At 41.4% G+C, this 26333-nt stretch overlaps 1 protein-coding gene and 2 non-coding genes across 3 annotated transcripts; 1 reads left to right on the top strand and 2 right to left on the bottom strand.

Annotated features, from left to right (window-relative positions):
• The first annotated feature begins 676 nt into the window (after window positions 1-676).
• Window positions 677-12779, top strand: LOC131443719 (E3 ubiquitin-protein ligase pellino homolog 2). The gene is made up of 7 exons (XM_058613610.1): window positions 677-1035; window positions 5253-5382; window positions 6655-6756; window positions 7030-7227; window positions 7837-8022; window positions 8104-8309; window positions 8884-12779. The coding sequence occupies exons 1-7, from the start codon at window positions 953-955 to the stop codon at window positions 9266-9268; spliced, it is 1290 nt and encodes a 429-aa protein (XP_058469593.1). The 5' UTR covers window positions 677-952; the 3' UTR covers window positions 9269-12779.
• Window positions 12780-16522: 3743 nt separating this feature from the next.
• On the bottom strand, window positions 16523-16594 carry trnaw-cca (transfer RNA tryptophan (anticodon CCA)). The gene has a single exon. It is a non-coding gene; the product is annotated as a tRNA-Trp (tRNA).
• A 328-nt stretch (window positions 16595-16922) lies between these two features.
• On the bottom strand, window positions 16923-16994 carry trnaw-cca (transfer RNA tryptophan (anticodon CCA)). The gene has a single exon. It is a non-coding gene; the product is annotated as a tRNA-Trp (tRNA).
• Between the last annotated feature and the right edge of the window lie 9339 nt (window positions 16995-26333).

Raw genomic sequence — 26333 nt, 5'->3', positions numbered from 1 at the left:
TAGGGTTGAGGTTATGGATAGTTCTTTATTTAGGCTGTCAATGATAAATGGGAGTCAATGATAGTCCTGAGAAGAGTAACTGCGGAGACTTGTGTGTGTGTGAGTGAGAGAGATAGAGAGAGACAGATATCTACCTCCCAACTCCCATATGAAATGATGAAATGGAGACAAAAAAAAGAAAAAAGATGTCTCGTCTGGGGCGCAATGTTGACCCATATCCCAGCTTCCATACCACACCCCCTCCAAGCATCCATTCACGTCAGACTCCAAGGACCCACGAGATCAAATCTACATATTTTCCATACATAAAACCCAAACATCCTTTTTTATTGCTTCAAATGTCTCAGGACTTCCCTACATGCCAATGGATGATGTGGGCAGTGCAATTCAAAATTCCTCATTTCATTCTAGCAGTGGGAGCAAGCCTCTCATCAGGGCTGCGTCCATTTCTTGTTCGAAGGGAGAGCCCTCGCTTAAGTGAATTTGTATATTGAAACGTGAATTTTTGTTTTAATCTCCCCTAATCACTATTGCACTATTTATCCCACGATATAAATGCAGCAAGCACGTATTTGTCTTTTTTTCAGGGGCCATATTACCAACAATTCCAACATGTGTGTGGAACGGCCACCCCTCTACCAAATGGTATGCTCCACTCCCTGCCGTTCGCCGTTGTTGTACCTAATGCTAGTGAACAGATTTGTCGTGACACAAACTAGCTACACATTGGCACAAAAGCCATGAAAAGATGCCCCTTCACGGGATTAAAACTCTAAAACAAGCAACGAGAAGTCCGGTAAAACTTTGCTTAAGTGTGAATAAACTTTGATAGAATACAACCCGAGCCACTTCTCCACAGTTCCGAGTGTGTTAGCATTGTTTTATCTCACCACTATATTGCCATTGGACGCGTCTTTTTTTATTTTCTCTTCTTCTGGACCTGTCCAGTCTGATGAATTCACCGAAAAAAGACGGAGACGATGATGATGTACCCGTTAAAGACCCGGTGAAATATGGCGAGCTGGTCATTTTGGGGTAAGTCTTATTTAAAAACCTACAGCTGTAGTAAAAAAAAAAAAAAAAAAATGTGTGGGATGGAGGAAACCCTCCAGCAGCAACCATAAATGTGTGGTAGCACCATTACAGCACAATAAACCCACAGACGTGTGAATTCAGGTTTAATTCTATACTATCATGAATAAATCCCATCTGTAGGTTATTTTGGATTTAAACATTAGTAGTTAGCTCATTTGTCGTCTCTGCTACTATTTGAATTAATGTACTGTGATGTTACTAACTTTGTATTCCACAGAAAAACATTTTCTCTCAGTCTGTGTAGGTGTGGGATAATGTGTTTAATTTAAAAATACGTACATTGCTCACAGCTGTGTGGTACATGAGGCTATACGGATGTAGCCGCTTTTTCATCAATGGTTGTGTGTGTGTGGTGGGGGGGTGTAGGGGGGGCTGGATAAATCCGAATGATGTCATACTATGCTGGGTCTGCGATGGCTTAAAGTGAGGAAGAAGAGGGGGGTATTATGGGCTGGTAAAACATGCATCCTGCACATCACATCACAATTTAGTCTCTTATTAATTACCAAAACGTTGCATTCAGATGACCAGCCAATACCAATGAGGAGGAGGAGGAGGGAAGGAGGTGTAAAAGCCCCTCCACATCACTAGCAGCAGCACACAGTAGGCCGGATGTGCTGATGACAGCTACCAGCTTCCACAGTATTTCCACCCCTCTACACTGTGCATGGACTGCAGGGACTAGAAATGCCACACAACACACACACACAGACAGAGTCATGCAGTGCTTCCTGTGTATGCCAAAGATAACTGACCTAATGGCCTATTGCTTCCCCTCAGGCTGAACATGGAGTTAGGAGGCTGAAGCCTGCCTGTATCAGAATACTGATTAGTTAGCCCTCCTCGACATTTGACTCTGTGAACAGAGCAGTCCTTTGCATCCTCATAGAGGCTGAGGAAATAATGAAAAGGCCAATTTTAGATATTGTTTTACCACACAACTTACAACTTACACATGGGTGTGCAGTATAGTTTGTGGCATAACACTTAACATGTCTCTCTGAAAGGTTAGATAATGCATCTGTGTTTTATCTCTTTTAAGTTGTAGTCTATTGTGGTTTTCCTCTGGTCATGTGTGTGTGTGGTGGCCACAGGCTAGTGGGCTGTTCATAGTTTCCTCTGTGTGGTTTTGAACCTGAAAGAATATTGTGTTATTAGCATTAATTACATCGGTTATTATTTAGCTGGACCAGTGGGATTTGTTATGATTCAGGCCTTTGACCTACATTTGTCACCAAACACACAGCAGATACAATGGCAGTGGCAGTGTTAGATGTCTGGCCATGCAACTATCAAACAGGTTGTGTGCTTAAAGTGCCTCTTTGAAAATGCATTTGTATTTGCTCACTTGTAAGCTGTAATGAATGTAGCCCCGCATGTGTGTGGTCACCGGCTAATGGGCCGTTACAGGTGTCCTCTGTATGGTTTTGAACCTGAAATGTTTCTTTTTACTTTTAATACAGTATGTATGTAGGTTTTTTTTTAATGGAAGAACAACAACAGCCTTTCTGGTATGTAGAGGCCTCAGTAATTCCCTGAAGTGCTTGGGAAAGAAAAAGGTGAGCAGTGGGGTTCTCCATTTGTCACAATCTGCTGTCTCACCATTATACTGTATATGTCACTGATCCTTACACCCTGGACTTTCAATAGTAGCAAAAAAGGTCCACTGTGTTATGTTGTGGAGGGTTCATTGGCAGAAATTCAACACACAGAAGTCTCTGGGCACCATCAGTTTTTTTGAGTTTTTTATGTCTGTCAAATTCTGTGATCTTTGTAATACATATGTAATGCATATGTAATGCTCAAGTATATCTTCAATCAACCTGATGTAATACACCTTTTTCACAGCAGACATGTTTTGACATGAAATAATAGTAGTGTTCCAATAGTGATTCAGAAATAATTCTACTGTATGGTCATTATACCATTGCTAAAACAACAAATCTATTGGTGATGTTTGCACAGTACTACCCTTAGCTTTGTTTGTTTTAGTGTACAATCAAGGTTCTTGCTTTACATAGGCTGCCATTTTTGATAGCAAGTTTCTACAGGAAACTGAGCAGATATAAAAGAGAAGAGCCACACCCATTCTGGTGGACAAAGGCCACCATAGTTCAGTGATGCACTTGGGAAAGGAAGAATTGAGCAGAGGAGTTCGTACGTTTGTTACAGTCTGCAGTCTCATCATTAGATGTCACTAATTCTTAAACACTGAACTGTTAACATTGCTGTTATTATAATAACATAGGTTATGTTATAACTGAATGTAGGAATTGTTATGATGCAGACCCTTGACCATCATTTGTCCCCGAGCATACAGCAGGTAACCTGAGCAGCAGATGCAGCATCAGAACAGGCTGTTCTTTTTACTACCTCTTGTCCGAGATCATATTGTCCTGGCATGTTTTGTGTGGTTTGACTTTGTTTCTGTCAGATTTCATATGCCCCATGTGGTCAATTGCTGCTTCACTGCATGCCATGTGATCTTTGCAGTGACTGTCTGCCATTGCTCATTACAGTAGTTAGCTCGGACACTATGTACAGCACTGGCCTCTCGAGTAGCGCAGCGACACTCAGTTCACCTCTACCCAATGACTCGCTCTCATCCGTGTACATGCACCTTCCTCTCGTCTCTGTTTATCGCTCCCACACCTGTTTATCTCAGCCTCTTAACACTGTCACATTCCCCCGTATTACAGCCAGTCCTCTCCCTGCCAGCCCATCGCTGTTTTGCTGAGTGCTGACTTTTACAAAAGCATGGGGACTTGCCCTAAACGAAAATAAACCCAGTGTCGAGGGGCAGAAGGAGTGAATATTTCATATTGTGCTTGGTGATGTGCACACATGCGTGATGTAGACCATGACTGCTCAGCAAGTCATACTTCATGCAGATGCTCTTCAACTAGCCTTTTCCTTCAAGCCCCTGCTTTATGTTGTCCTTTCTGTCTTAATCTTCCTTGCCTGCCGTAAGCTAAATATTATTCATTTATTTATTTTCTTTCTTCTGACTGATTTTCTGTCCGTCTCTGGCAAGGTCCTTTCCACCTTTTTCTTTCTTTAAGCTGATTTTGGCCCTTTACCCGGGCCCCCCTAGATCTCTGTCCTCACAAGTCATCTTTTACTGACCCAGTCCTCTTCCTGTGAGAAGAGTGTCGCCATAGATAATCACATTTAAATCAAGTTGTTTTTAAGGTTTTTTTTCCACTTAGTTCATACCTAATCCTTTCAACAACATTCTGCTGCCAGTCTGCCCTGCACGCACTGAACATTTGACAGATTTTCAAACCTTATTAACTGCCGTCACAATTTATAAAAATCTGTGTCATTTTAAAGTTTAGTTGTTTTGTTTTGGCAACATATCTGCTTTTTTCATTAACGCCTTGTTTTGTTCAATACAATTTGAAGTACAGTAAAATACACCCCTTTGGGCAAACTTTTTAACAAAACAGTGATTTGAAGCATTAGGGTTGCTTTTTGTGTCAAACCGTGGTGTAAAACTGTTCTATTATCTATCATGAATAATTGGAAAAAGATTGCTTCAAAGACTGCCAGAATTATGCTGAAAAACCATCTATCAAACTATTAATCAACAAATAACAGTTCTGTTATGTTTTTTTTTTTTACTAATCTCTTCTAATTTTAAATAATCTTTTTATTGTCTCGTCAGGTGATTGGATACACGTTTAGATGACAAGAAAGATCAGCTTTCTATTTATTTTCAAACTAATGTCAAATTGGTAGGTTTGGTAGCTAATTTTATTAAACACAAACCATCAAACTAGCATTGAGAATCCCAAATAGAGCATTTTTTTCAAAGCTGCGTGATGAAAATACTTTCCTCTGTTGAGACGGCTAAGACAATGAGCAAACTCTTCTTATGCTCTAGGCATGAGCCTCGGGTACAGGCTGATTCAGTGAGGTCATCTGACCTTTTCATCAATCGTCTGTAGTTGAGTGTGAATCACATGTGTGCTGCCTTAATTCATTTCATAACAATCTGTTGTATATCAAGTCCATGGCAGCATTTTATATATCCCTTTATTTTAGTCTTCCAGCAAGAAGCAGATCATGAATGCAACCTGAAAATGTTGCCTCCACATCTAACGTACATGAGTCTTATTTCCATCCGGTGCTTGTTTGCGTTTGTCTTTGTGCAGGTACAATGGCTCTCTTCCTTGCGGCGACCGGGGGCGCAGAAAGAGTCGCTTCGCTTTGTACCGAAGGACCAAGGCCAACGGTGTTAAACCCAGTGCTGTTCACATCCTCAACACCCCACAGGACAGCAAGGTACGTGATGTGTGGTGTCTGTGCGTGGTGGATGTTTTATCAGTGTTTAACATTAGTTTCCTTCCTGTGACTCCCCGTTATCCTAAACAGGCCAGAGGAAGGATGACTAAGCTTCTAAGTATGATAACTGCTGTATGTGTGGTCTGTCTACATTCTGTGTGTGTGCCTGCGTGCATGGTTTTTCTAGGGCTGAACTATTTGGGTAAATAAAACATGACATGTATTGCCATTGCAATTTGATGTGCGTTATGTTTATCAAGTCACGCTGTAGTTCACTATTTACTGTATCATAGTATTAAACAAGTATTACCACATAAGATATCATTAAAATATTAGCTATTATTCTCTAACAACTGTTATCAAAGATGTGACTTGTTTCTTATATTTGTTTCAGTTATTCCTAATTTGCCATAAAACACAGAACAATCTAAAAACATATAACAATTAAATTGCAGCCTTTGCCACTCACTAATTGCATGTAAGTGTGATTTTGATTTAAAAACATTATCATTGTGACATGTTACTATTAGGCCTTGTTTAGACTGCATATCTGTATATTAAGCATATCCAGATTGTATCTAGATAGATTTGTTGGCAGTCTGAACAGCTAAGAACACATGAGATCCAATTTTTTTCCCCAAAGCTGATACAAACCACATACGGAGGTGGTTTTGAATGTGATTCTGATTGGATTTTTACACATCCATTTCAATCTGAATGTCTTGGTTGCTCAGACAGGATTTCAAGGTGTCCTCTGCGTCACTCGTAGTGCGATTCGAACAATAACAATGGCAACAGTGATGTAGATCTGGACAGACGTTAGTTAATTGGAGGCGTGTTAACCAATTGCTTCAGATCGACTAGGCAGTCCCTAGGTTTCTATCGGTTCCTTGTAATCAGAAGAATTTTTGAGCCGCGGCTCCACATAACCATTTGCGACAGAAACAGGCATTTTGTTCAGACTACTTGTTTTTCCGGGGCATGGCCTGTAACTATAGAAATCCATGTGGAAGACTAGATTAGACAATGTCAATACACACAGAATGGATCTGATCACTTGCAATATATAATGTAAACGGTTGGTCAGGAAGATCAGATTCTGATCAGATATGCTTACAGATTTGATTTGGGCTGCAGTCTAAACAAGGTCTTATATACTGTAGAACATTGCATTACTTAAATCATTTTATTTTCTCATGATAAATCATCTTTCAGTCAAGTGTATGGAAAGAGGTACTCATCCTTTTTTTCTTGTTGTTATTGTGGTTTCAGGCTGTACACAGCAGGGGGCAGCACAGCATTTCTTTCACTCTCTCCCGCAACCAGACCGTGGTGGTGGAGTACTGCCATGACAACAACACAGACATGTTTCAGGTACTTCACGCCATAAACCAATGATAATAATAATCCCAGATTTGTGACCACCAGCTATTTTTCTTAGAAACCATTCTGTTATATAATTACATCAATGCAATCTCTGCTATCAGCAGATTATTTTGACTTGAGGAAAAGGCACTGAGGAAGTGCCTTTTACTCAAGTCACGTACAGCATTGAAAGGCACAACCTTCATTGTACAGTACACTGAATATATCTTTATCTATGTTAAATAGCATCCCGAAAAAATATTTCTCTGTTGTCCCCTGCAGATAGGACGCTCCACAGAAAGTCCCATCGACTTTGTGGTGACAGATACATCGGGAGGGGGGAAAGAGGGGGAGGACCCCTCCATCGCTCCAAGCACGATCTCACGCTTTGCCTGCAGAGTTGTGTGTGAACGCAACCCACCCTACACCGCACGGATTTATGCTGCAGGCTTTGACTCCTCCAAAAATATCTTCCTAGGAGTGAGTAATGCACTGTTAATGTAAACCAGCAAAGGTGTCCTAACGAGTATATTTTTTGCATAAGTGTTGAAGCTGTTTTCAAACACTTGCAACAGCAAGGTGTTATTATGTGATGGCTACATCCACACTGCTTGGATTTCATTTAGAAACACATAAAAACTGCTTCAGATTCACCCGCTATCCACAGTACTGTGTTGTTTTAGATCCCCAAGAACAGATGAGTTTGAAAATGCTGCTGTTTAAATTTCAGGTTTAACACTTCAGGGTTGTATTATAGTCTGGATGGGCAGAAACGGAGACCTTTTGAAACAATGTTACATCAAGTTACCGGCTTTCACTTCTCGATGGGTTCTTATCGGCCACTGTGAACATTGTCGGTCTCATAACTTCTCACCAGTGATTGTTTTTACATCTGCTGAGAAGAGAATCACCTTCCTGTTTACAGCAGCATACACATGCCTATTATACCCGATCCTCACATGATGTGTTTTCACCCTGTTTACTCCTGAAACGAAGTGCAAGTGTTCGTCTGGACAAAATGAAATGAAAACGCCACATTTTTATGTGTTAATGAGATAAAACAATGGTGTGATGTCTGTGCTACCACAGGAAAAAGCAACCAAATGGAAAAACCCAGATGGGCACATGGATGGTCTGACTACCAACGGAGTTCTAGTGATGCACCCTGAAGGTTTTCCAGAGGATCCCAAACAGGGACTGTGGAGAGAAATCTCCGTCTGTGGTGACGTCTACGCCCTGAGAGAAACACGCTCTGGACCCAGCAGGGGCAAACTGGTGGGTCACCGCTTTTTTTTGTACTACATTACATGTTGATTTGTGACCCTGTAAAGGTTTGTTTCTGATTTTGGTAAACAGGCAGAGGGAGAGAGCAGTGCACTACGAGATGGTTCCCTTGTCGACCTGTGTGGTGCCACCCTGCTGTGGCGTACAGGCGAGGGGCTCATGCGTGCTCCCACCCTGCGCCACCTAGAGGCACTTCGCCAGGAGTTAAATGCGTCCCGGCCCCAGTGTCCAGTAGGCCTCAGCACACTGGCCTTCCCCAGCCTGCCACGCAGCCACAGGTGCTTTGGTCACACAGTAGCCAAAAATATTAAAGCTGTAGTGCTTAACTTTGAAGTATCTGTCAGATGTAAACGGTTGTCAAATTAGTTCACACAATGCTGATTAAGGCTATCAGCTCCCCATAACTCACTGTGTTTCTCAATATAGCAGTTTTTAGATCTTGTCTCAAGGCCACATGATTTGTTTTTTATCAGATAACAGATGGAGGCAACATTGTGCTAGTTAAGTGAGACACAGTTGCAAACAGGTTGAAGTATGACTGAAAAAGATCGCAGATAAAAAAAAAGGGAATTCTACCATTTAAAAAAATCTGGGCGTTCAGCAGTTGACTTCTTGCCCCCACCCGCCCCTGTGCTGCGCTCCCTCAGTCAGCTCTGATAATATTGCTTGACAGAACCCATTTTCAGATGAAGTACGCAGCATACTAATGTTGCATCACTTCTGTTAAAGGCAGAATCAACACAAAAATCACAAAAGTTAAGCTCTTCAGCTTTAATACTTTATGTCAAAAGTACTGTAAAAGTTTCTCAAAAACTGTGTGTTGTATATAAAAATGTTGATTTGTTACCCTAGCCTTGAAGAACGTCAGCCTTGGGTCTACCTCACTTGTGGCCATGTCCACGGGCGTCATGACTGGGGTCAGAGATCTGCGGTAGAGCAGGAGCCGCGAGAGGGCGAGGGCTCCACCACCCGTCGAGAATGTCCCCTGTGCAGGAGTGTGGGTCCCTATGTGCCCCTTTGGCTGGGCTGTGAACCTGCCGTGTATGTGGACGCCGGCGCTCCTTCATACGGTTTTGTGCCGTGCGGTCACGTCTGTTCAGAGAAGACGGCCAGGTACTGGGCCGAGACCCCGCTCCCTCACGGGACCCACGCCTTCAGACCCGTCTGCCCCTTCTGCTCCGCGGCCCTCAACAACCCCGGCTGGACACGGCTCATCTTCCAGGGCCCCATCGACTAGTCGCTACAACATAGTAACCACTATTACAGAAACAGGAAGATGCCTGAGGTTCATTCATTTTGCAAACGTTTACCAGAATGGAAAGGTAATTAAATAGGAGTGTTTAGTGTCATTTTTACATTTTTCTCAGTCGCTTTTGTGCTTTTTCTCAGATCAGAATTAAAATGCTCAAAAATCGTCATTTAGTCAAAACAAAGCCGATTATGAACAAATGTTCTGAGAAGTTAATGCAACTGTCGGCTAATTCCTAGATTTACTAATCACGTATTTGATCAGAATGTATTATACCAGTTCTATATTGAATCTTCTTACCCCCTAAATTGATCCCTGAGGAGTATCTAATTAACACCACTTTGTAGAGCGAACAAGTAATTCAACAATGTACACTTACTGTAATCTCCTTACACTCACTATAATTCTTCACATTTCAGTTATTTATTTTTTGACAAAATCTGTCAAAACAATTCGACTACAGAGACAGAAAAATTGTGAATGTGATCTTGTCTGTGTATAATGAAAACCATTGTCGTCAAAACTACTGAAAGGGTTAATATTTTGATTAGCATTTTCACAAGTACTGACTCAGTAGTTTTTGCAAATAGTGTTATTTTTATGTGTTTACTTACTTTGCATATACCAGGGATGAGTTGGGAAATGTACCAAAGCGACTGAGTAAAAGCACATGTGTTCCGCAGTCAGTATTCTACCGTGTCAGTGAACACTGCACGGAGCTGAAGAGTTCTTTGTCTTGTTTATCCTTCTGTCCTTGTTAATTGGTATAAGATGAGAACGATGGGTGGGTAAAAAAACTACAGTATATACTTTTCACCAACACTCCCTTTGGGCTTCCGTAGTTCATAGTGGTGCAGCACTGCAGCATTACCTCATAGAGACTGACAGGATGGCAGCAGTGAAGAGTTAAAGGCTCCGTCTCCTTGACAGCACCTGACACACCTACACTCTACCACATCGTCATGTGTTAGATTTAAATCATTTGCTCCATCATTTGAAATTCGACTCTCCTGCATTCATACTGAATGGAATGACCAGCACACGCCTGCCATAAACGAAACCCGATGTGTACAATTACACTGCTGCTGAAACCTGAAGACTCTTTGATTAGCATTGAAGCACCGGAGGGAACAGTTCAGACTAGGCCACGTTCTTATCCAGATTAACATGCAGACAAGGGATAAACAAAGGCTGGGAATTGAAATGGGTGAACTCCACTACATAACTCCCTAAAGCAATAATAGCACTCTCATAGATAAGCTACTGTATATGTTGTGCTATGTTTTTAGCCAAGTGGTGTACCAGTGCCAGTTAACATAACAAGGCAGAGACGGAGTCCAGGTTAAGGGCTCAACCAGAGGTGTGTTCAATTCCATTTTATGTTCATGGGGTAATTACAAAATAACCAAAGGCTGAGAATCTGAATCTGTTTTGATACTCACGTTAGGTCCATTGAGCTGGCAGACAGTGGCTCAGGTGGTGGAGCACGTTAGCCAAAGTTCACCTGGGTTTGTGGTTTGATCCTCGGCTCCCCTGAATCCAAGTCAAATATGCAGAGAGTGATCCACTGTGTCAAGCACTGGTAGGAAAGATAACATTTAGAATGAAATAACACTGTAGCCATCACACATGACCATCGTACATTGTTAAGTTAACGTGAACACACCTCTGGTTACTGGAATATGCTGAACCGGGTCCATGTTAGTAAGATGGAGTGTCAAAAGTTTAACCTTGCATAACCTCAAAAGAAAACACCTTTTTTCAGTTGTTTGTTTTAAAGAAAGCTATTTTGTTAGGAAATGGGGAGGGATTTATTTTGGGGAGTGGGAGGAATTCTTTTAGATGTTCAGTGTTTAAAAAAGAAAAAAAAATCAACTATTTTTCTAACAGATACTTGGTTTTAGTTAACTGTTACTCAGTGTAAGCAAATTCTGTATGTTTCTGAATATTCTTGTGTGGTAGATGTAGGAGAGCTTGTGAGTGAGAAAATATTGCCAACACTGTGTCCAACAAACACACTTAACACACTGCTACCGTAAAAACATTGCCCAGACAATGAATGTAGCCAAATACTCAGGCTATGTTAAGCCTTCCCTGGTGCTCATATTGAATGGTCTATATTGTGATACTATTTTTGTAACTAAATATTATGGTGTAGCTTGGTGAACTAGCTCAAAGCAGTCCGATGATTTCAATAATAGCCTCAAGTATGGAAGTCGTATAAGTGACAATACACACTCACATGGAAATTGTGTCTAGCTTGCATGTGCTGAACGTACACATACAGTATGTACACTACACACTTAACACGGAAACTTTGCATGGTGGATCGCCAACCTGTTACTCGTGCTGAGAGCGTTTGATGCAGACCCAGATGTCTTCCGAGTACTCAGCTGTCAGAACTGCAGAGCATTAGTTTTGTCTGGAAGACGTCTCAAAAAAACAAAGACAGTAAAGGAAGAGAGTCAATTTGGCAGAGAGCCTAAAAAAAAAAAAAAAAAATCCTCATACTTGATAGATGTGTGATGTTTGTGAATGAGAACCATCAAATACCACAACAGTACTACTATGCTAACACTTACCACCAAACCAGTTCACTGCAGAAAGATGTCCACATCAACACACGGCTGTGTTTAGACCCATCATGGTATGCTTCAAGGCAGCAAACATCAGCTTGTGCTTTCCATTTGAAGTCTAAATACAGGAGTTCAGCTCCTCACAGAGTGTGGTGGACAAATGACGCAGTGTTGATAATTACTGTAGCTCAGGATTAGTGATTTCACAGTCACAGCTGGTAAGACCTGAAGGAAGCTCCAGGAGAGAGGAGGGCAGTGCATAGGTCACCGCCGGTCCAGGATCAGTCACATACAGGTCTCACTGCAGCATACGTGGATCACGCAATGAAACCATCTCGATCAGCTGCCTTTTACTAAGCACGCCAAATCCAGTGAATCCTGCTTTTGAAGATAGTATAAACAGCAATTAATGTAACACATTGGCATGTGGATGGAAAAACCGCTGCAGCACCCTGACAAATGTCTTATGACCCGACTTTTATTTTTCTTTACATCTCATTTGCGTTCTTTATTTAATCCCTCTTAGGGTGACGCGTGTCCATATGCAATTTCCTTTTATTTGTTTTCTAGACCTGAAAATTAAAGTCGGTCACTTTTTTAGTATCGCGTCCAGTTGTAATAATAATAATAATAATACCACCCGTGACATTATTAGCTCTTCCCTAACTATTTCATTTTATATACATGTATATTTAAAAGTATCAGTTAACCTTCATTCCACATGGCAAAACCTCAACCTCCTCAAGTGAGTAGGGGACACTTATTCTACAGCGGATAACCTCACAGTTAACAATGCATTCCTTTAAATACATCTGTGTTTTGTACAGCTATTTTGTATTATTTTATATCATATCCTTCTGTAATTGTCCGGTGCACAGACAATCGCTATACACATGTCAATAAACCTGTTAAAAAGTCTGAAATGCTCAGTGTTGTTGATCCTTGCTTCTTCTCCACGGGCAGTGCAGCTTTGATGGACCACAGACTGGGACATAAATATTCTTCTGTTTACCAAATTCCTTGAAAACGTACAGTATTTTCTTTGTTCTAAGAAATAAAAATAAATAAAATAAAAAAATACTGGTTACTTGCCAACACAACATAAGGCTTATGGTAAAATGTTAAACACTATTATTTATATTTGATGGATTATTCATTGGTAATTGGGACAAAACATTTGTGTACTTCAGCCTCAAACCTCACATGTAAAAGATAACACACATTCTAAAGTGAAGAATGTGCTTATTACACAGAAAACGGCTCATTGTATTTAGATGGAGCAAACAAAAAAGGGAGCAAAGTGCAATCCTCATCCAGCTCCAGCAGAGGGCGCTCTCTACCAGCACTGAGCCTGACAGTAACACGTGAACGCACCATGAAGAGGTTGCTTTAAGTTTCATCACCTCTTTAAAATAATCAGCCGTTTTAATGAGCAGTTCTGGCACTTCCTTTCACCACGCACATGTGATAAGAAGCTGCAAATGTACTCGACATTACACAACGCAAGAACAGAATTAAAATACCTTTCATTTAAGAGACTTTCATTTTAGATCTGGACAAATTTGGGATGTCGGCTAAAAAGAAACTGCTTGGAGCAATGTGGTTCACAAGTTTGTTCAGAAATGTCATTGCAGAGGAGGTTTTCTGTTTTTTAATGATTGTGCAGCCTATTTCAAGGGTAATTTGTTTTAAAACCAAAAGGTCTGTTGAAACAAAAAGATCTAGAACAAACTAAATCAGTCTTTGATGTTATATATGTCGAGATAATTTTACTGAGGAGAGTCAGTGGTTGACAGCTGGTGTGTTGGCATGTGTGCATTTGTTACTTCTTTAGGACTTTTTCTGGCATAAACACTGACCTTGTATCCAAAATGACTTACAAAAAAGAGGAATAAGTGACAGAAGTCGATCCAAGAGCAGAAGGAGATGTATATATATATATATATGTGTGTGCTTATACTTATTTTTACCTCAGTAGGACATTTTTTTTTTAATATAATGTATAAACACTGACTCTTTCATGGCCAGTAGTCTTCGTAGAGACCAAAACCTAGTCCTAATGAGGCAGAATCTGAATCTGAATCAGATGTGAATCGTGGTTACAATGAAGTGAAATCTAATGTGAAACTGCAGATTCTAACAAAGTGAGGACTCGTCTTCTCACGCCTGCGTTACTCAAGTGTATCAGGGAACTACAGTGGCCTTTGTTTGGTTTGTCCATTTGGGTATAAATCGAAACATAGTGGTGCAAGATGGCAGCCCAGGCTAAAGCAGGGGTGTCAAACGCATTTTAGTTCATGGGCCAGAGCAGTAAAATATAATAACCTATAAACAAGGGCTCCAAAATGTTTCCTTTGTTTTGCATTTAATTACAAACATTATGAACAACCTGAAATGTCTTGAGAAATGAAGTGCAATTTCAACCATATTATGCCCAGGTTTACCATTTACACATGCACAACAACTTAGAGATCACAGTGGATCTACAAAAAGGCACAAAACATTTAGCCAAAGGCGTCTGCAACTGAAAAATATAGTATTCATTTTCACAAATTCATCCTGTGGGCCGAGTCTGGCCCACAGGCTGTACGTTTGACACCCCGGGGCTAAAGCGTGTTTTAGAAAAGCCTTATTCTAATTTACAACCATCAATTCATTTTATTTGAAAACAATTTTAACTTATTTATAGGCAGTATATTCAATTTCTGTCAATGGATCATTGAAAATGTCACACACTGAACCTTCATCTGTTTGGGTAAAGCTCAGGTTAAAGCCATCAGTGTCCTGACAATAAGAGCCACACAATCCTGTGTGTGTGTGTGTGTGTGTGTCATGGGACATAGCATAGATGCTGGGGGCAGGGTTTAGTAATTCAGCTGAATTCTCACTGGAGGGATTTGTAGGTTTTGATCCCAGCTAATTAACGTGAAACCCTCAGTGGGAGTAATATTTATCTGTGACCGGGAAGTTTGAAGGGGACACTGCTGCCTCTGTGTGTGTGTGTGTAAACTTGTACATGCGAGGACAATATAAAGGCATCCGAGTTAGTGTGTGTGTGTGTGTGTGTGTGTGTGTTAATCAATGGCTCTGAAATGTCTCCTCTCTGAGGACTCCCACTGAAGGTAGCAGGGGGAGTCCCACCATTGTTCCATCAATACACCCATTAACTACAAACACTGGGAAACTTTAATTAAGCTGGGGCCACAGATGATTAATTAACTTTAAGACACTCACTCCCTTTTTCTTTCCTCGTACACGTTTGACTATAAGTCACCGATCCTCAGAAAGTGTTCATTTAGCCACATCATTTACAAATCCAATTAAAGCCAATATTAAGTCAGCACAAGCTGCTGTCCTGTGTTCTCCAGTCTTACAGCATTATTCTCTTTTGTGGCTCGTCGAGCAGCGGATGCCAACACACACACACACACATAAGCCGAGCAGGATGTCTTAAACATGGGGTTAAGAGTTGTAATAAGTTTGATTATTTTATGGAGTTTATTATGCTGTGTTATCCTGTTAGGGAGGTGATGTTGTAGCAGTAGGATGATAATCCTGCCCGTCTTGTGTTTCAGGAAGTCGTCTCCCACTCAGGGAGCAGAGAATATGTTCCAACACCTGCCTTCCAGTTTATTGTAGGCTACATCTATCTCTAATCTTCAGGCAAAGGCTGAGGAGACTTCTCACCTGAGAGAGGAATGGTGTGAGTCTTCTTCAGAATGTATAATATATTGTATGTATCATATAATAAAAGTATGATAAGATATGGAAAATCCAGGTATACGTCAAAAATTACAGACAGTCTTTGTAGTAGTATGGGCATCCCATGTCAAGAGGAAAGTTTTGTAACCCGAGGGCTGACATATTACTGTCAATAATATGTAATTCTACGTTTTGCTCAAATGAGAAAACAACTTGACCCTGTATTTTTGTCCATGGCTCCCAACCGTGGGTGCCAGAGATCATATGGGGAAGCACAGACCTGTGTCTGCTCTGAGGCTATTAAAATTATATTTGTTCATATTACATTTAGAAAATCCTAATCACACAAACCCATTTTTTGGACTACCATTAAAAGTATTAAGCTATTTACTGTATTACCAACACCTTTCTGACACAGGCAATATCTCAAGAGTTACCTTGGTTTTGATTTTGTTGATGCACAGAGTTCAGGCGAGGAGGTGAAGACGGAGAAGAACTGATCCAGATGGCAGAGAAGGTAGGCATCACGCGGGGAAAAGTTCTGAGCACAGGAGTTAACAAAAAGCAGAACATAAGCAAATAACTAAGCACTAGAGAACTAAGATATTTTCTAGAGCGCAGTGGCGTTTATCACAGAGAGGTCTGTAACATGTACATCTAGCGACGAGCGGCCGGAGAACCAGGAAATAAGTAGAGGCTTGATGATTAGATTGGGAGCAGGTGTGCTCCCTCCGCAGGTGAGCTGATTGCATGCTGAGGAGACGTGGGCGGAGAAGAAGGCGGAGCATGACACACAGGACAGTTTTTTATCCATATAAAAATATGAGAATAGGAACAAAATCCCAAACGGCTGTTTATTGTTGCCTATAAATGTTTGCAACACTTACGTCACTATCGTTTATGGTGGCTCTTTGTGTGAAGACACACACTGGGCACGTGTTGATGGGACATTACCCAATAATTTTGACCCTGACGTGATTTGAACACGCAACCTTCTGATCTGGAGTCAGACGCGCTACCGTTGCGCCACAGAGTCTACTATGCACCAAAAATATTTAACTTTAACAGACGCCTGTTGTGTGAATGGGGTGAAGTCTGTCATCTCTGATTGAGTTGTTCTTTTGGTGTGCAGTTATATATTCCCCAAACGTGAATATGTGTAGCAGAGAGTAAAATCACATATGTGACACATCCTTGCATCAAACAGACCCATCAAACAGACTGGGGGGGGGGGGAATAGGAACAAAATCGACGACGTTGTTTATTGTTGCAACACTTGGGTCCCTATAGCAGTATCGTTTATGGGGGCTTTGTGTGTCGAGACACACACCGGGCACGTGTAGATGGACATTACCCAAGAACTTTGACCCTGACGTGATTTGAACACGCAACCTTCTGATCTGGAGTCAGACGCGCTACCGTTGCGCCACAGAGTCTACTATGGAGTAAAAAATATTTAACTTTAACACACGCTTGTTGTGTGAATGGGGTGAAGTCTGCCATCTCTGATTGAGTTGTTCATGTTGTTCTTTTGGTGTACTGTATGTTATAAGGTTTGTCAGAATCTTTTTCTCACTGCAATTTTGTGCACTTTAATGTGTCCCATCTCATTATGATTGTTTCCCCTTGTTGGATTCAGATAACCTTTACCAGGCCTGAAGTTTATAGTTGAGCCTGAGTTAATCTGAGTGTCTTGTGTTTTGTTTGTACACTGCTGATGAAACAATTTAGGTGTATTACGTTACCGCCACTCTTCTATTCCCATGTCTTCCCAAATTTCTGTCTTTTCCTCGCCATCGTCGCTCTCACTGCTGCTCACACTCACAGCGTGACCAATACCAGCCCTGAGGAGGCATCGCTGTAAATCCCTGTAAATGACAACTAATGAAGATGGTATTTCCCTTCATTACTTAGTGTCGTCTTTTATGAGACGCGGCTGTCACTGGGTCTGTTTGATGCAAGGATGTGTCACATATGTGATTTTACTCTCTGCTACACATATTCACGTTTGGGGAATATATAACTGCTTCTCCTCTCACTCTGCAGCACCTTCAGTGGTCAGGGATGAGCCCTCACCTCTTGTGGCTGTATCAAGCACACACTCAATTATCATCACATGGAAGGTGAGAGCCATTTTGAAAACATTTCATATTACACCTTATCAGTGGGGCACAGAGGAGGGCAACATGAAGCAAATTAGAGGGATGAATGAGAGACAGTGGGTGAATGACGGAGGGAGGACTGGAAACATCAAAGTGTTTCGGCTCTGTTTAAATTGAGTGATCGTGTGTGGAAGATCCCCATGACGTAAAGATTAACCCTTCCAACCCCCAACACATACAGCTAATATCACACTCCCACTTACCCTTGAATTTATGTGTCAAGGTTTAATTACTATATGAGGATGAGGGGAGTCCAGGGTTCCCTGCACATAGATGCTCAGTGAGGTCACTCAAATGTGTTTGTATGGAGGGGAAGCAGGCAGGTTAGAGATCACACTGCAAGAGATGCTCAAGTCTCATCTTCGGCCGACAGACTGATGTGCTCCAAATCTCAGCAGTCGTAGAGAACAGACCTGTCACTGACATGAAAACACACACATTTACAGAGACACAGAGAGTGAGTGTTGATCTGTTTTCCACCAGTTTCATCATGTCCTTTAGCTGAAGGGAAATTTTCTTTGCATTGAGGGTTGAGGAGTGTGTCTTTCTGTTTGGTGCTTGTTGTCTTCATTATGTAAAAAGTCCCATTTGTGTCCTCACTTAAAGTTGTCTTTCTGTGTGTGTGTGTGAGTCCATGTGCACATTCCCGCCCCGGTGGATTAGTGACGTTGTGGTTGGAGCTCACCCTCTCCCTCTGATAAGGGCACACGTTGCTGCCTCCCGCTCTCTGCTCCCCACGCTCAATTTCAGATAGTGCTAATGGAATCTGTCCCGCGCGATTGTAATGCAAGCGAGACTCATTTTCCATGGAGCTTGGAGCTGTCAGCTTGGCAGGACTGTGGAGGGGAGAGCCAATGAAGAGAAAGTTGATGGGAGGACGGGGAAGGGGAGGATGAAGAGTGTGTGTGTGTGTGTGTATGTATGTGAGTGAGTGTGTTTGTGTAGCTTCTTGACAAGAGGGTGCAGGCCAAACAAAACACTTGACACTCACACACACACACAGGTTTGTGCAGCTGTCCTTTTAAGGACTCTGCATTGACTTCCATTCATTTGGAAAACCTAACCAAGGCCTTATCCCTAACCCTACTCATAACTGAAACACACACAGGCACACACACACTGACTGGTTTCCATGACTTCAGAGGCACATTACATTGACTTATATTCATTATCTGGAGACTTACTCTAACCTTAACCATAACTACTACTGGTCTAATCCTAATCCTGACCCTAACCTTAACTGTAACCTCAGCCTACCTTTAAAACATGTCTTCACTATAAATGTAGTCATTTATGTTATGGCGACTCGAGATGTCCCCATAATGTGACTGTGTAAAGAGATTTAGGTCATCACAACACCTACAACTCTCTCTAGCAGCCCTTATCCTTGCCCTTAACTTGTGTTTCATCTCTCAAAAAGCTCCTTACCGTTGTCAGGTCTGGTCAAAATGTCCAACCACACGTCTTCCTCACTATAATTTTTTTTAAATTTGAGTTCAGTTGAAGAATTCTGCATCAAAATATAAAATGACACATTTTTCCCAGTTATTTAGCACACTTGGTGGCCTTCATGAGAAGATGATTGCTTTATTGTGGGATCATTTATAACATTAATAGTGTTGTTTTGACAGTGAACTCAGTGTTAGCATTTATTTAACAGTGACTCTGTGCTGTTTAAGTGTAAATCATGACAGTGTTGCAGTAAAAAATATCCAAATCCATCATTCACTCTGCTGATCACATGTCTTCATTTTCTAATTTCCAAAAGCCCTCAATGAATCATCTTCGGTTTATGTAGGAATTGATGATGTAACTGCTACAAGTTTTATGACTGTTTTTAAATCATATTGAGACAAATAACCTTAAAACCTAAAAGACCATACCAAGACCTTGTCGAGACCTGAGTTTACTTTCTGACAGCAGAGCTTCCACTTCTGGTCTTGTTGTTCGGTGGGAAACAAGTGAGGGATTATGTCTGAATTCAACTGGTTAAAACTGAGGTCTTGGTAAAGTAAATGTGAATTTAATTGTGTAATTGTGTCTTACTGCAGTTATTACATCAGTTTTCACTGATGTACAGCAAGTGTCATCATGAACATGCACTGTAAGCATGCTCCTGCAGGTGGCAGTGTTTGCATAATGAATCATTCAAGAGTTTATGTTGTGTCTCATCATATTTCCAGCCATATAGTTACTGATGTATATGTACATTTCCTTCAGCACATGGAGTTCAGTCAGGTCAGACCATTACTCTGTCCATCCCAATCTCTTCATGTTCAGTTAAGCAAAGTGCAAAGGGAAGGAAATGCCACTTTGGCAGTATTTCAGGGATTACAGTGGTAGTGGACATCTGTAATCTGGGACAGACTGTGACATTTGTCTGCACTTAAAAGTGACATCACTGCCCCTGTCTCTGTCTCCTGTCACCCTGCTCCATCCTATAAAAAAACAAACATTACACACTACTGGAGCTGATTAGGGTTTTTTTTTTAAATAAGTAAATTAAATAAATAAATAAATAAACTGCAGCTTAAAATATCACAGCTAGGGCTTTACTCTGCCTCAGTCCCCCATTACTGGTGTTCTACCCCCTGGGAAGAGTTTAACGTCAACAGACCCTCCTTCTGCAGGGGGTGGAGAGTGGAGGCTCTCCATCACCGACACTGCATGTGTGTGTGTGTCTGTGCCACACTAGAGAGTAATTTAGAGTATTTTGATTGAAACAAATAATGCACAGAATAGTTCATTAAGGGTCAGACGTGCAAGTGAAGAGCAAATGACCCATAATTTGCCATGTATGAGGGGGCATGAATGTCAAAACAGTGTCCCACACTTGTTAAAGAGCATATTCTTAATCACCACTGGAGTTTCCCAGGAAATTTAAAAAAAAGCCATGGTGGATTAAGTCCTCCGAGTTGAAAATTAGAGAAGTGCAGAGTTCAGCTTTTACAGGGGGAAAAAAAGGCAAATCACAGAAAGAGAGAGAGAGAGAGAGAGAGAGAGAGAGGGGAAGAATCAGAGGCAGACTGTGATACTGAGGAAGAAAGGCATCACGTTGCAAGGAAGACAGACTGATAAAAGAAGCGAAGCCACTGGCAGAGGAGGAGAGAAAAGGGCCCCACAAATTGGCAAAGGAAAATCAGGGTCTCTCTGCTTTGCATTTCATTTACATGGCTGGCCATATCAACCAATCGGATTGGGAGCGGAGCCCGTGGCTTAGGAAGGCGAATAAAGACTCCAAATGCCTTCACTGCTCTCATCCCACTCTCTCATAATACCCTGTCTGCCCTTCTTTTCTCCCCGCTCCCTCTCTTTTCTCTCCTCGCTGTCATAATACCCTTTCTCTTCCCATTCTCTCCTCTCCACCTCGGTGCTATAAGTAGACCCTGTCCGATGTGATAGTGGGATGAGGAGAGGTGAGGAGGAGGAGGGGGCGCCACCCACAGAAAACTAGCAAGAGCCGGAGAATGTGTTTGTGTAAATTTGTGCTATTTGTGGGTGTATGTGTGTCTGTATGCTTCCGAGCAGACGGACTGCCATTTTGTGTTTTTAGTTGTTTTTGTTGTTGTGTGAGGATCAGTGGTCACCTGCATGACACGCACAATGTAAACCCTTTAGCACTTGAACAGTTCAGTCCATTGACTGAGATGCAAACATACACACCAGTGAAGAGCAGCGGTGGCCAGTGAGAAAGTCAGTTTTCAGATGAGCTGTAGCCGTTTATCAACAGTGAGATGTGGAAAAGCAGCCGATACAAGACAAGTGGGTCACACACTGGTGTTCATACTGTTCCACATTAAAACACCCCTGATTAAAACCTCAGAATCAGTCTGACATCGGTCCAAAACCTACAGATTCTTCATTTCCTATCATACTGTATATGACAGTGTTTCTAAACCATTTGACCCAATTAAAAAAATCTAAATCACAACAAGAGCAAATGTGTACGGCCAAATCATGCCGGTCGAGTCCAACAGGTAAATGAAAATGGTAAATGGTGAAGAGGCCTAATTCATTTACAAAATGCTCTATAATTAATTGAAATAATTACATAAAGTGGACAATAATTAATACTGATGGCTATCATGTCTTGTTTGATGCGTAATTGATGCTCTCTCTCTATCTCTCTCTCTCTCTCTCACACACACACACACCAAACTCAGCAATCCAGCCCACTTCCCCTTGAATTCATTTAAATAATGGCATGTAGACACACATTAGAAAAAATGACAAATGACCTCAGGCATTTCTCACAGGAGACATGCAACCACTTAACACTCTCTCTCACACACACACACACACACTATATGTTGCACTTAATTCGTAGAGAGGACCCTCATAGACATAATGCGTTCCCTAGCCTTTTACCATAACCTTAACCATCACAACTTAGTGCCTAACCATAACCTTTACCCCAACCCTGACATTAACCCAACTGTTAACCCTAAACCAGGTCTTAAAACCCCAAAAAGGCCCTTTAAAGAAATGAGGACCAGCCAAAATGTCTTCACTTTGCCTAAATGTCCTAAAATTGGCACAGCTTCCCCCCAACCCTCACGTGGAGGATAAAGTGGTGTGTGTAAGAGTGTCACATTATATGTCACATATTCGTATGACAAGGCCATCTTACAGGATCTGCGAAATATCTATTTGAGTATGTCACAAGATCTCCATCAGTCCCACTGCCAACAAATCTCAAAGCACCTGAATCACTTCCCCCCGGAGCAGCTTTACTTACTGTTCTTTAGCACTGACAAAGAAATACAGTGGTCTTATCAGTTACAAATGACGGCCGGCCTGCTTTGTTGACACAACGGTTGTTTGCAACAATCTACGGCCTGGAGCAGAAACCTTTGCTTTTCACTAAGAAAAGTCACAGTGCAGAGATTTGTCTAATGGATTGCTGATATAGTGAGGATACAGATGTTTCTTTCCCTGCACACATCTTCGTATTCCAAACTCTGAGGTAGAGCTGAAACAATACGACCAACATCAAACACCTAAGGTGTCAGCAGCAGCACGACATGGAGAGAGGTTTTTAACCTCAATGGGACTTTTTCCTGGTTAAATTAACATTTAATAATAAAACATTCCACAGCTTTATAGCACTTGTTCACTCAGTGCTTTGTACGTTGACATTTCATCACCTGAGTTACAGTCAGCTGAGTCAGATTCATCACTGTCACCTCCCTCCACGCTGAGATAAACATCCCACATCATCTTTCACCGACATCCTCATCATCCTTTTCTCTGCCCACACACACACACACAGAGTGCCACTCATTGCCGTTAATCATCAATAACAATACCTTATTTGTCAGGGAGGAATGTTTACAATGGGATGCTCCCCCCCCACCCCACCCCCCACACACACACACACACACACGGCGTGTGAGCCCCTCCCCCCGACATTACAGTGTGTCTGTGTGCCACCAATTACTGAGCGCAAACTGAATGAGGTCATAACGGGATGGGGTCATTAGCAAAACAAACCCACCGACCCCGTGGGGTAGAAAGAGGGCGAGGTAGATGAGGATCGGCCTCCAGTCGAGTTTTTCCCCCCAAAAAACATCCCACCGTCGCTGAACTTAAGTCACAGCCCAAAGGCTTCATCATACTCTCCATCAGCAAGTGAAAGAGTGTTAAACACGTGGTTAAACTTTTCATTTCACATCATTTTAACTGCATTTCATTTAAAAACAGATGACAGAGATGCAGTGAGTTACCCCGTGCAAACAAAGCAAGTGTTAATGTGCTGGCTGCTGGATTTACATGCAGGTAACCAATGACTCTAAATGATGTTTGTACTTCATTAATGGTCAGGATATGTTTTGTTTTTTACTGTATCTGTATCTCATTATGTAAAATCTCTTATTACATTGATACATCCTCAGTAAGGCCTAAAATTACACTTATATTTTTTAAAAAACTGAACGAATTGTCAGAGGAAAACTACTTGTTTTCTGCTTTTGCTGCTCAAACGTTACATCACTTAACAACTGAGTGTTTATTCCCTTTGCTATTTTGTCAAATCTTTGGAATTTTGTTTAGAAAAAATCAGATATTCATGTATAAATTAAATGATGGCTCTTGATTCTTACTTTTAGCCTTTAAATGCCATATTGTGGCCAAACAAACATGTTTAATAAGTGGAATAAATTGACGCAGAGATGCAGAAAATGATTTAATTCACTTAAAAATATGATCACATTCGTCTCTTGAGATATTCTGGACCCTCTTGTGTGGCCTTTTAATATCACATGATAGGAAGCTGCTTGCTTGTGTTTATGTCGTCCATGCTGCTCTTGTTCTTGTTGTTGTTGTTGTTGTTGTTAATGATGCTGTTTTTTTCTTTTGTGGACCTGACTTGGTTTCTGACGTCACTGTGTTTTTATGGTTAAAAAGTAGGACAGCAGATCTGTTGTGGGTCACAGAGAAGCAGACGTGACAAAACGCCTCACACACGCACACACCATGCAAAAAAAACAAGTGCAGTCTTTGGTGTGATAAGCTTTCTATGACAAACACGTACAGAGATTAATAATCTGGCCTACAGTCTGCACCACCTGCACCAGTTCACATCGCTGTAAATGTCATCTGCTGTTTCATGGACGGCGTCTGAAGCCATTATTTCCCAAACTATGAAAATATTGAAGATGCTTAAAGTGATTAGTGATGAGACAGTCTCGCATGTGTATGTGTGTCCTTTGTTGTCCAAGGGCATATTTGTGTTTGTGTATCTCCATTGTGACGCGTGTAATCCGCGTGCTCTCTAATCCCAGAGCAGGTGGTCAGGCGTGTGGCGACTGCGGGGGTGCAGAGAGGGCACACTCCTCCTGCTCGCACACGCTCACATATATGATTGATCCACAGACCCATAAACGTGTCTGTGTTTGCTCCACATTCTGAGTCTCACACACACACACACACACACACTCAGCCTGGGACAGGACCTGTCACTGGACAGCCGTCTCCACAGGGAAGCACGTGCCAGCATCTTCCACCCCTCCCTCAGCACCATAACACAGAGCACACTGCTGCACTTAACAGGTGGGCCGAGGTGGGACGGAGGGGGAGAGAGAGACATCTGTCAACAAACTCTGCATCCGTCCGCCTCTCCTGCACTGTACCTTTCCATCTGCCCAGCCAGAGACAGAGCGAGGAACAAGGTCAATAACGCAGTGGAAATCAGGAGGCTGTTGTTATGGTGAGGCCTCTCCCGACAGGCACACAGATTGCGTTCCTCTCTGTGTGTGCGATAGTGTCCCACTTATTATCTCCGGTTGCAGCAGAGACCAAGTCTCTGTCTGTGGTTTCATAAGATTTTACACACTGTACTGTGGACTGACGAGCAGCAGGAGACCTCTTGACCTGTGATCTTTGCAGTAACAGCTGTACAGGAGAGGTTTGGCAGTTGAGTTTTGCACTCCGCGAGCTGTTGGCACTGATGTGACTTTACTAAGCGCTGTTTTGTTTCATGACATCGCTGTGATATTGTGTATTTTAACAGAGAACTACAAAATTGGATTGTGGCCTCTTTGGAGGCCATGACGAAAGCAAACAATATTTTATCCAGTTTTCATCGAAACCAGCAAGTTTTGTTGAAAATATATGTTAGATACCACAGATGTGATGGTGGTTTATATCCACAGATCAATACAAACATCTTATTCAGACCCTGCTGCATAATACAATTATCCAATGTTCATTCATATACTTATATTGTTTGCCTAAATATGGATTAATATACTACTACTTGTTCGGTGTTTACATGATTGAAGTAATGATAATAAGCTTTATTTTTTATAGCGCCTTTCATACAAGGCTCAAAGTGCTTCACAATAAAAGGGAAAATAAAATTTAAAAAGCAAATACAACAATAAAACACAACACAGAAAAGGAAGCTGAAAGTTAAAAAGTAAAAACCCTGTTTTAAATAATACAAAAGATGCAAATGAAGCAGTAAAATACAACACAGGGTGGAATTAAATAGGAGTCAAGAGGTTAAAACCCTGTTTTAACTTTAAAATAACCTAAAAATGCAAATAAAACACAACACAGGGTGGGATTAAAAAAGGAGCTAGTTGAAGGCTAAAGGTATGTTTTAAATCTTCTTTTAAAAATAGACTGAAGTGAGTTGTAAATATCATATATTATACATATATATAATGTGTGTAATTAACTATGATGCAGTGTGGAGCTGCCACTCATGATTATTTTCAATATAAATTAATGAATTGTGGAAAGATGTGATTCATAAATGAGCAGAAAATTATGAAAAAAATATTGATTAGTGTTTCCTCAAACCTCCTTGAATTTAAAAAGAAACACTGAACATATGCAGTGATAACGCTTTTATCCAAAGCCACTTACAAAAGAGGAATGAGCAACATGAATTAGTTTTTCTCTAAAACTAGATCACGCTTTGCTGGATGTGTTTTTTTATATATATATATATATTTTATTGATATCCTCTTGTTTCTCTCTTTGACGGCCGTCCCACGTGTTCCATATAGGTGGATCCTCCACAAACCTGACCTCCGTCATCTGTTTGCGTCAAACGCTTTTAGCTTTGGCTTATACGCATACATTTGACCATTAAATGGATGTAAT

Source organism: Solea solea, chromosome 17 (assembly GCF_958295425.1).
Source record: "Solea solea chromosome 17, fSolSol10.1, whole genome shotgun sequence".
Lineage (NCBI taxonomy): Eukaryota > Metazoa > Chordata > Actinopteri > Pleuronectiformes > Soleidae > Solea > Solea solea.
This window is presented reverse-complemented; position numbering and strand designations above follow the sequence as displayed.

What these genes read in the sequence shown, in the direction of transcription:
- LOC131443719 (XM_058613610.1), top strand. Translation starts at nt 953, where the DNA reads ATGAATTCACCGAAAAAAGACGGAGACGATGATGATGTACCCGTTAAA. An exon ending in GGCGAGCTGGTCATTTTGGG is followed by an intron (nt 1,036 to 5,252) that starts GTAAGTCTTATT and finishes GTCTTTGTGCAG; the next exon opens with GTACAATGGCTCTCTTCCTT. An exon ending in ACAACACAGACATGTTTCAG is followed by an intron (nt 6,757 to 7,029) that starts GTACTTCACGCC and finishes TGTCCCCTGCAG; the next exon opens with ATAGGACGCTCCACAGAAAG.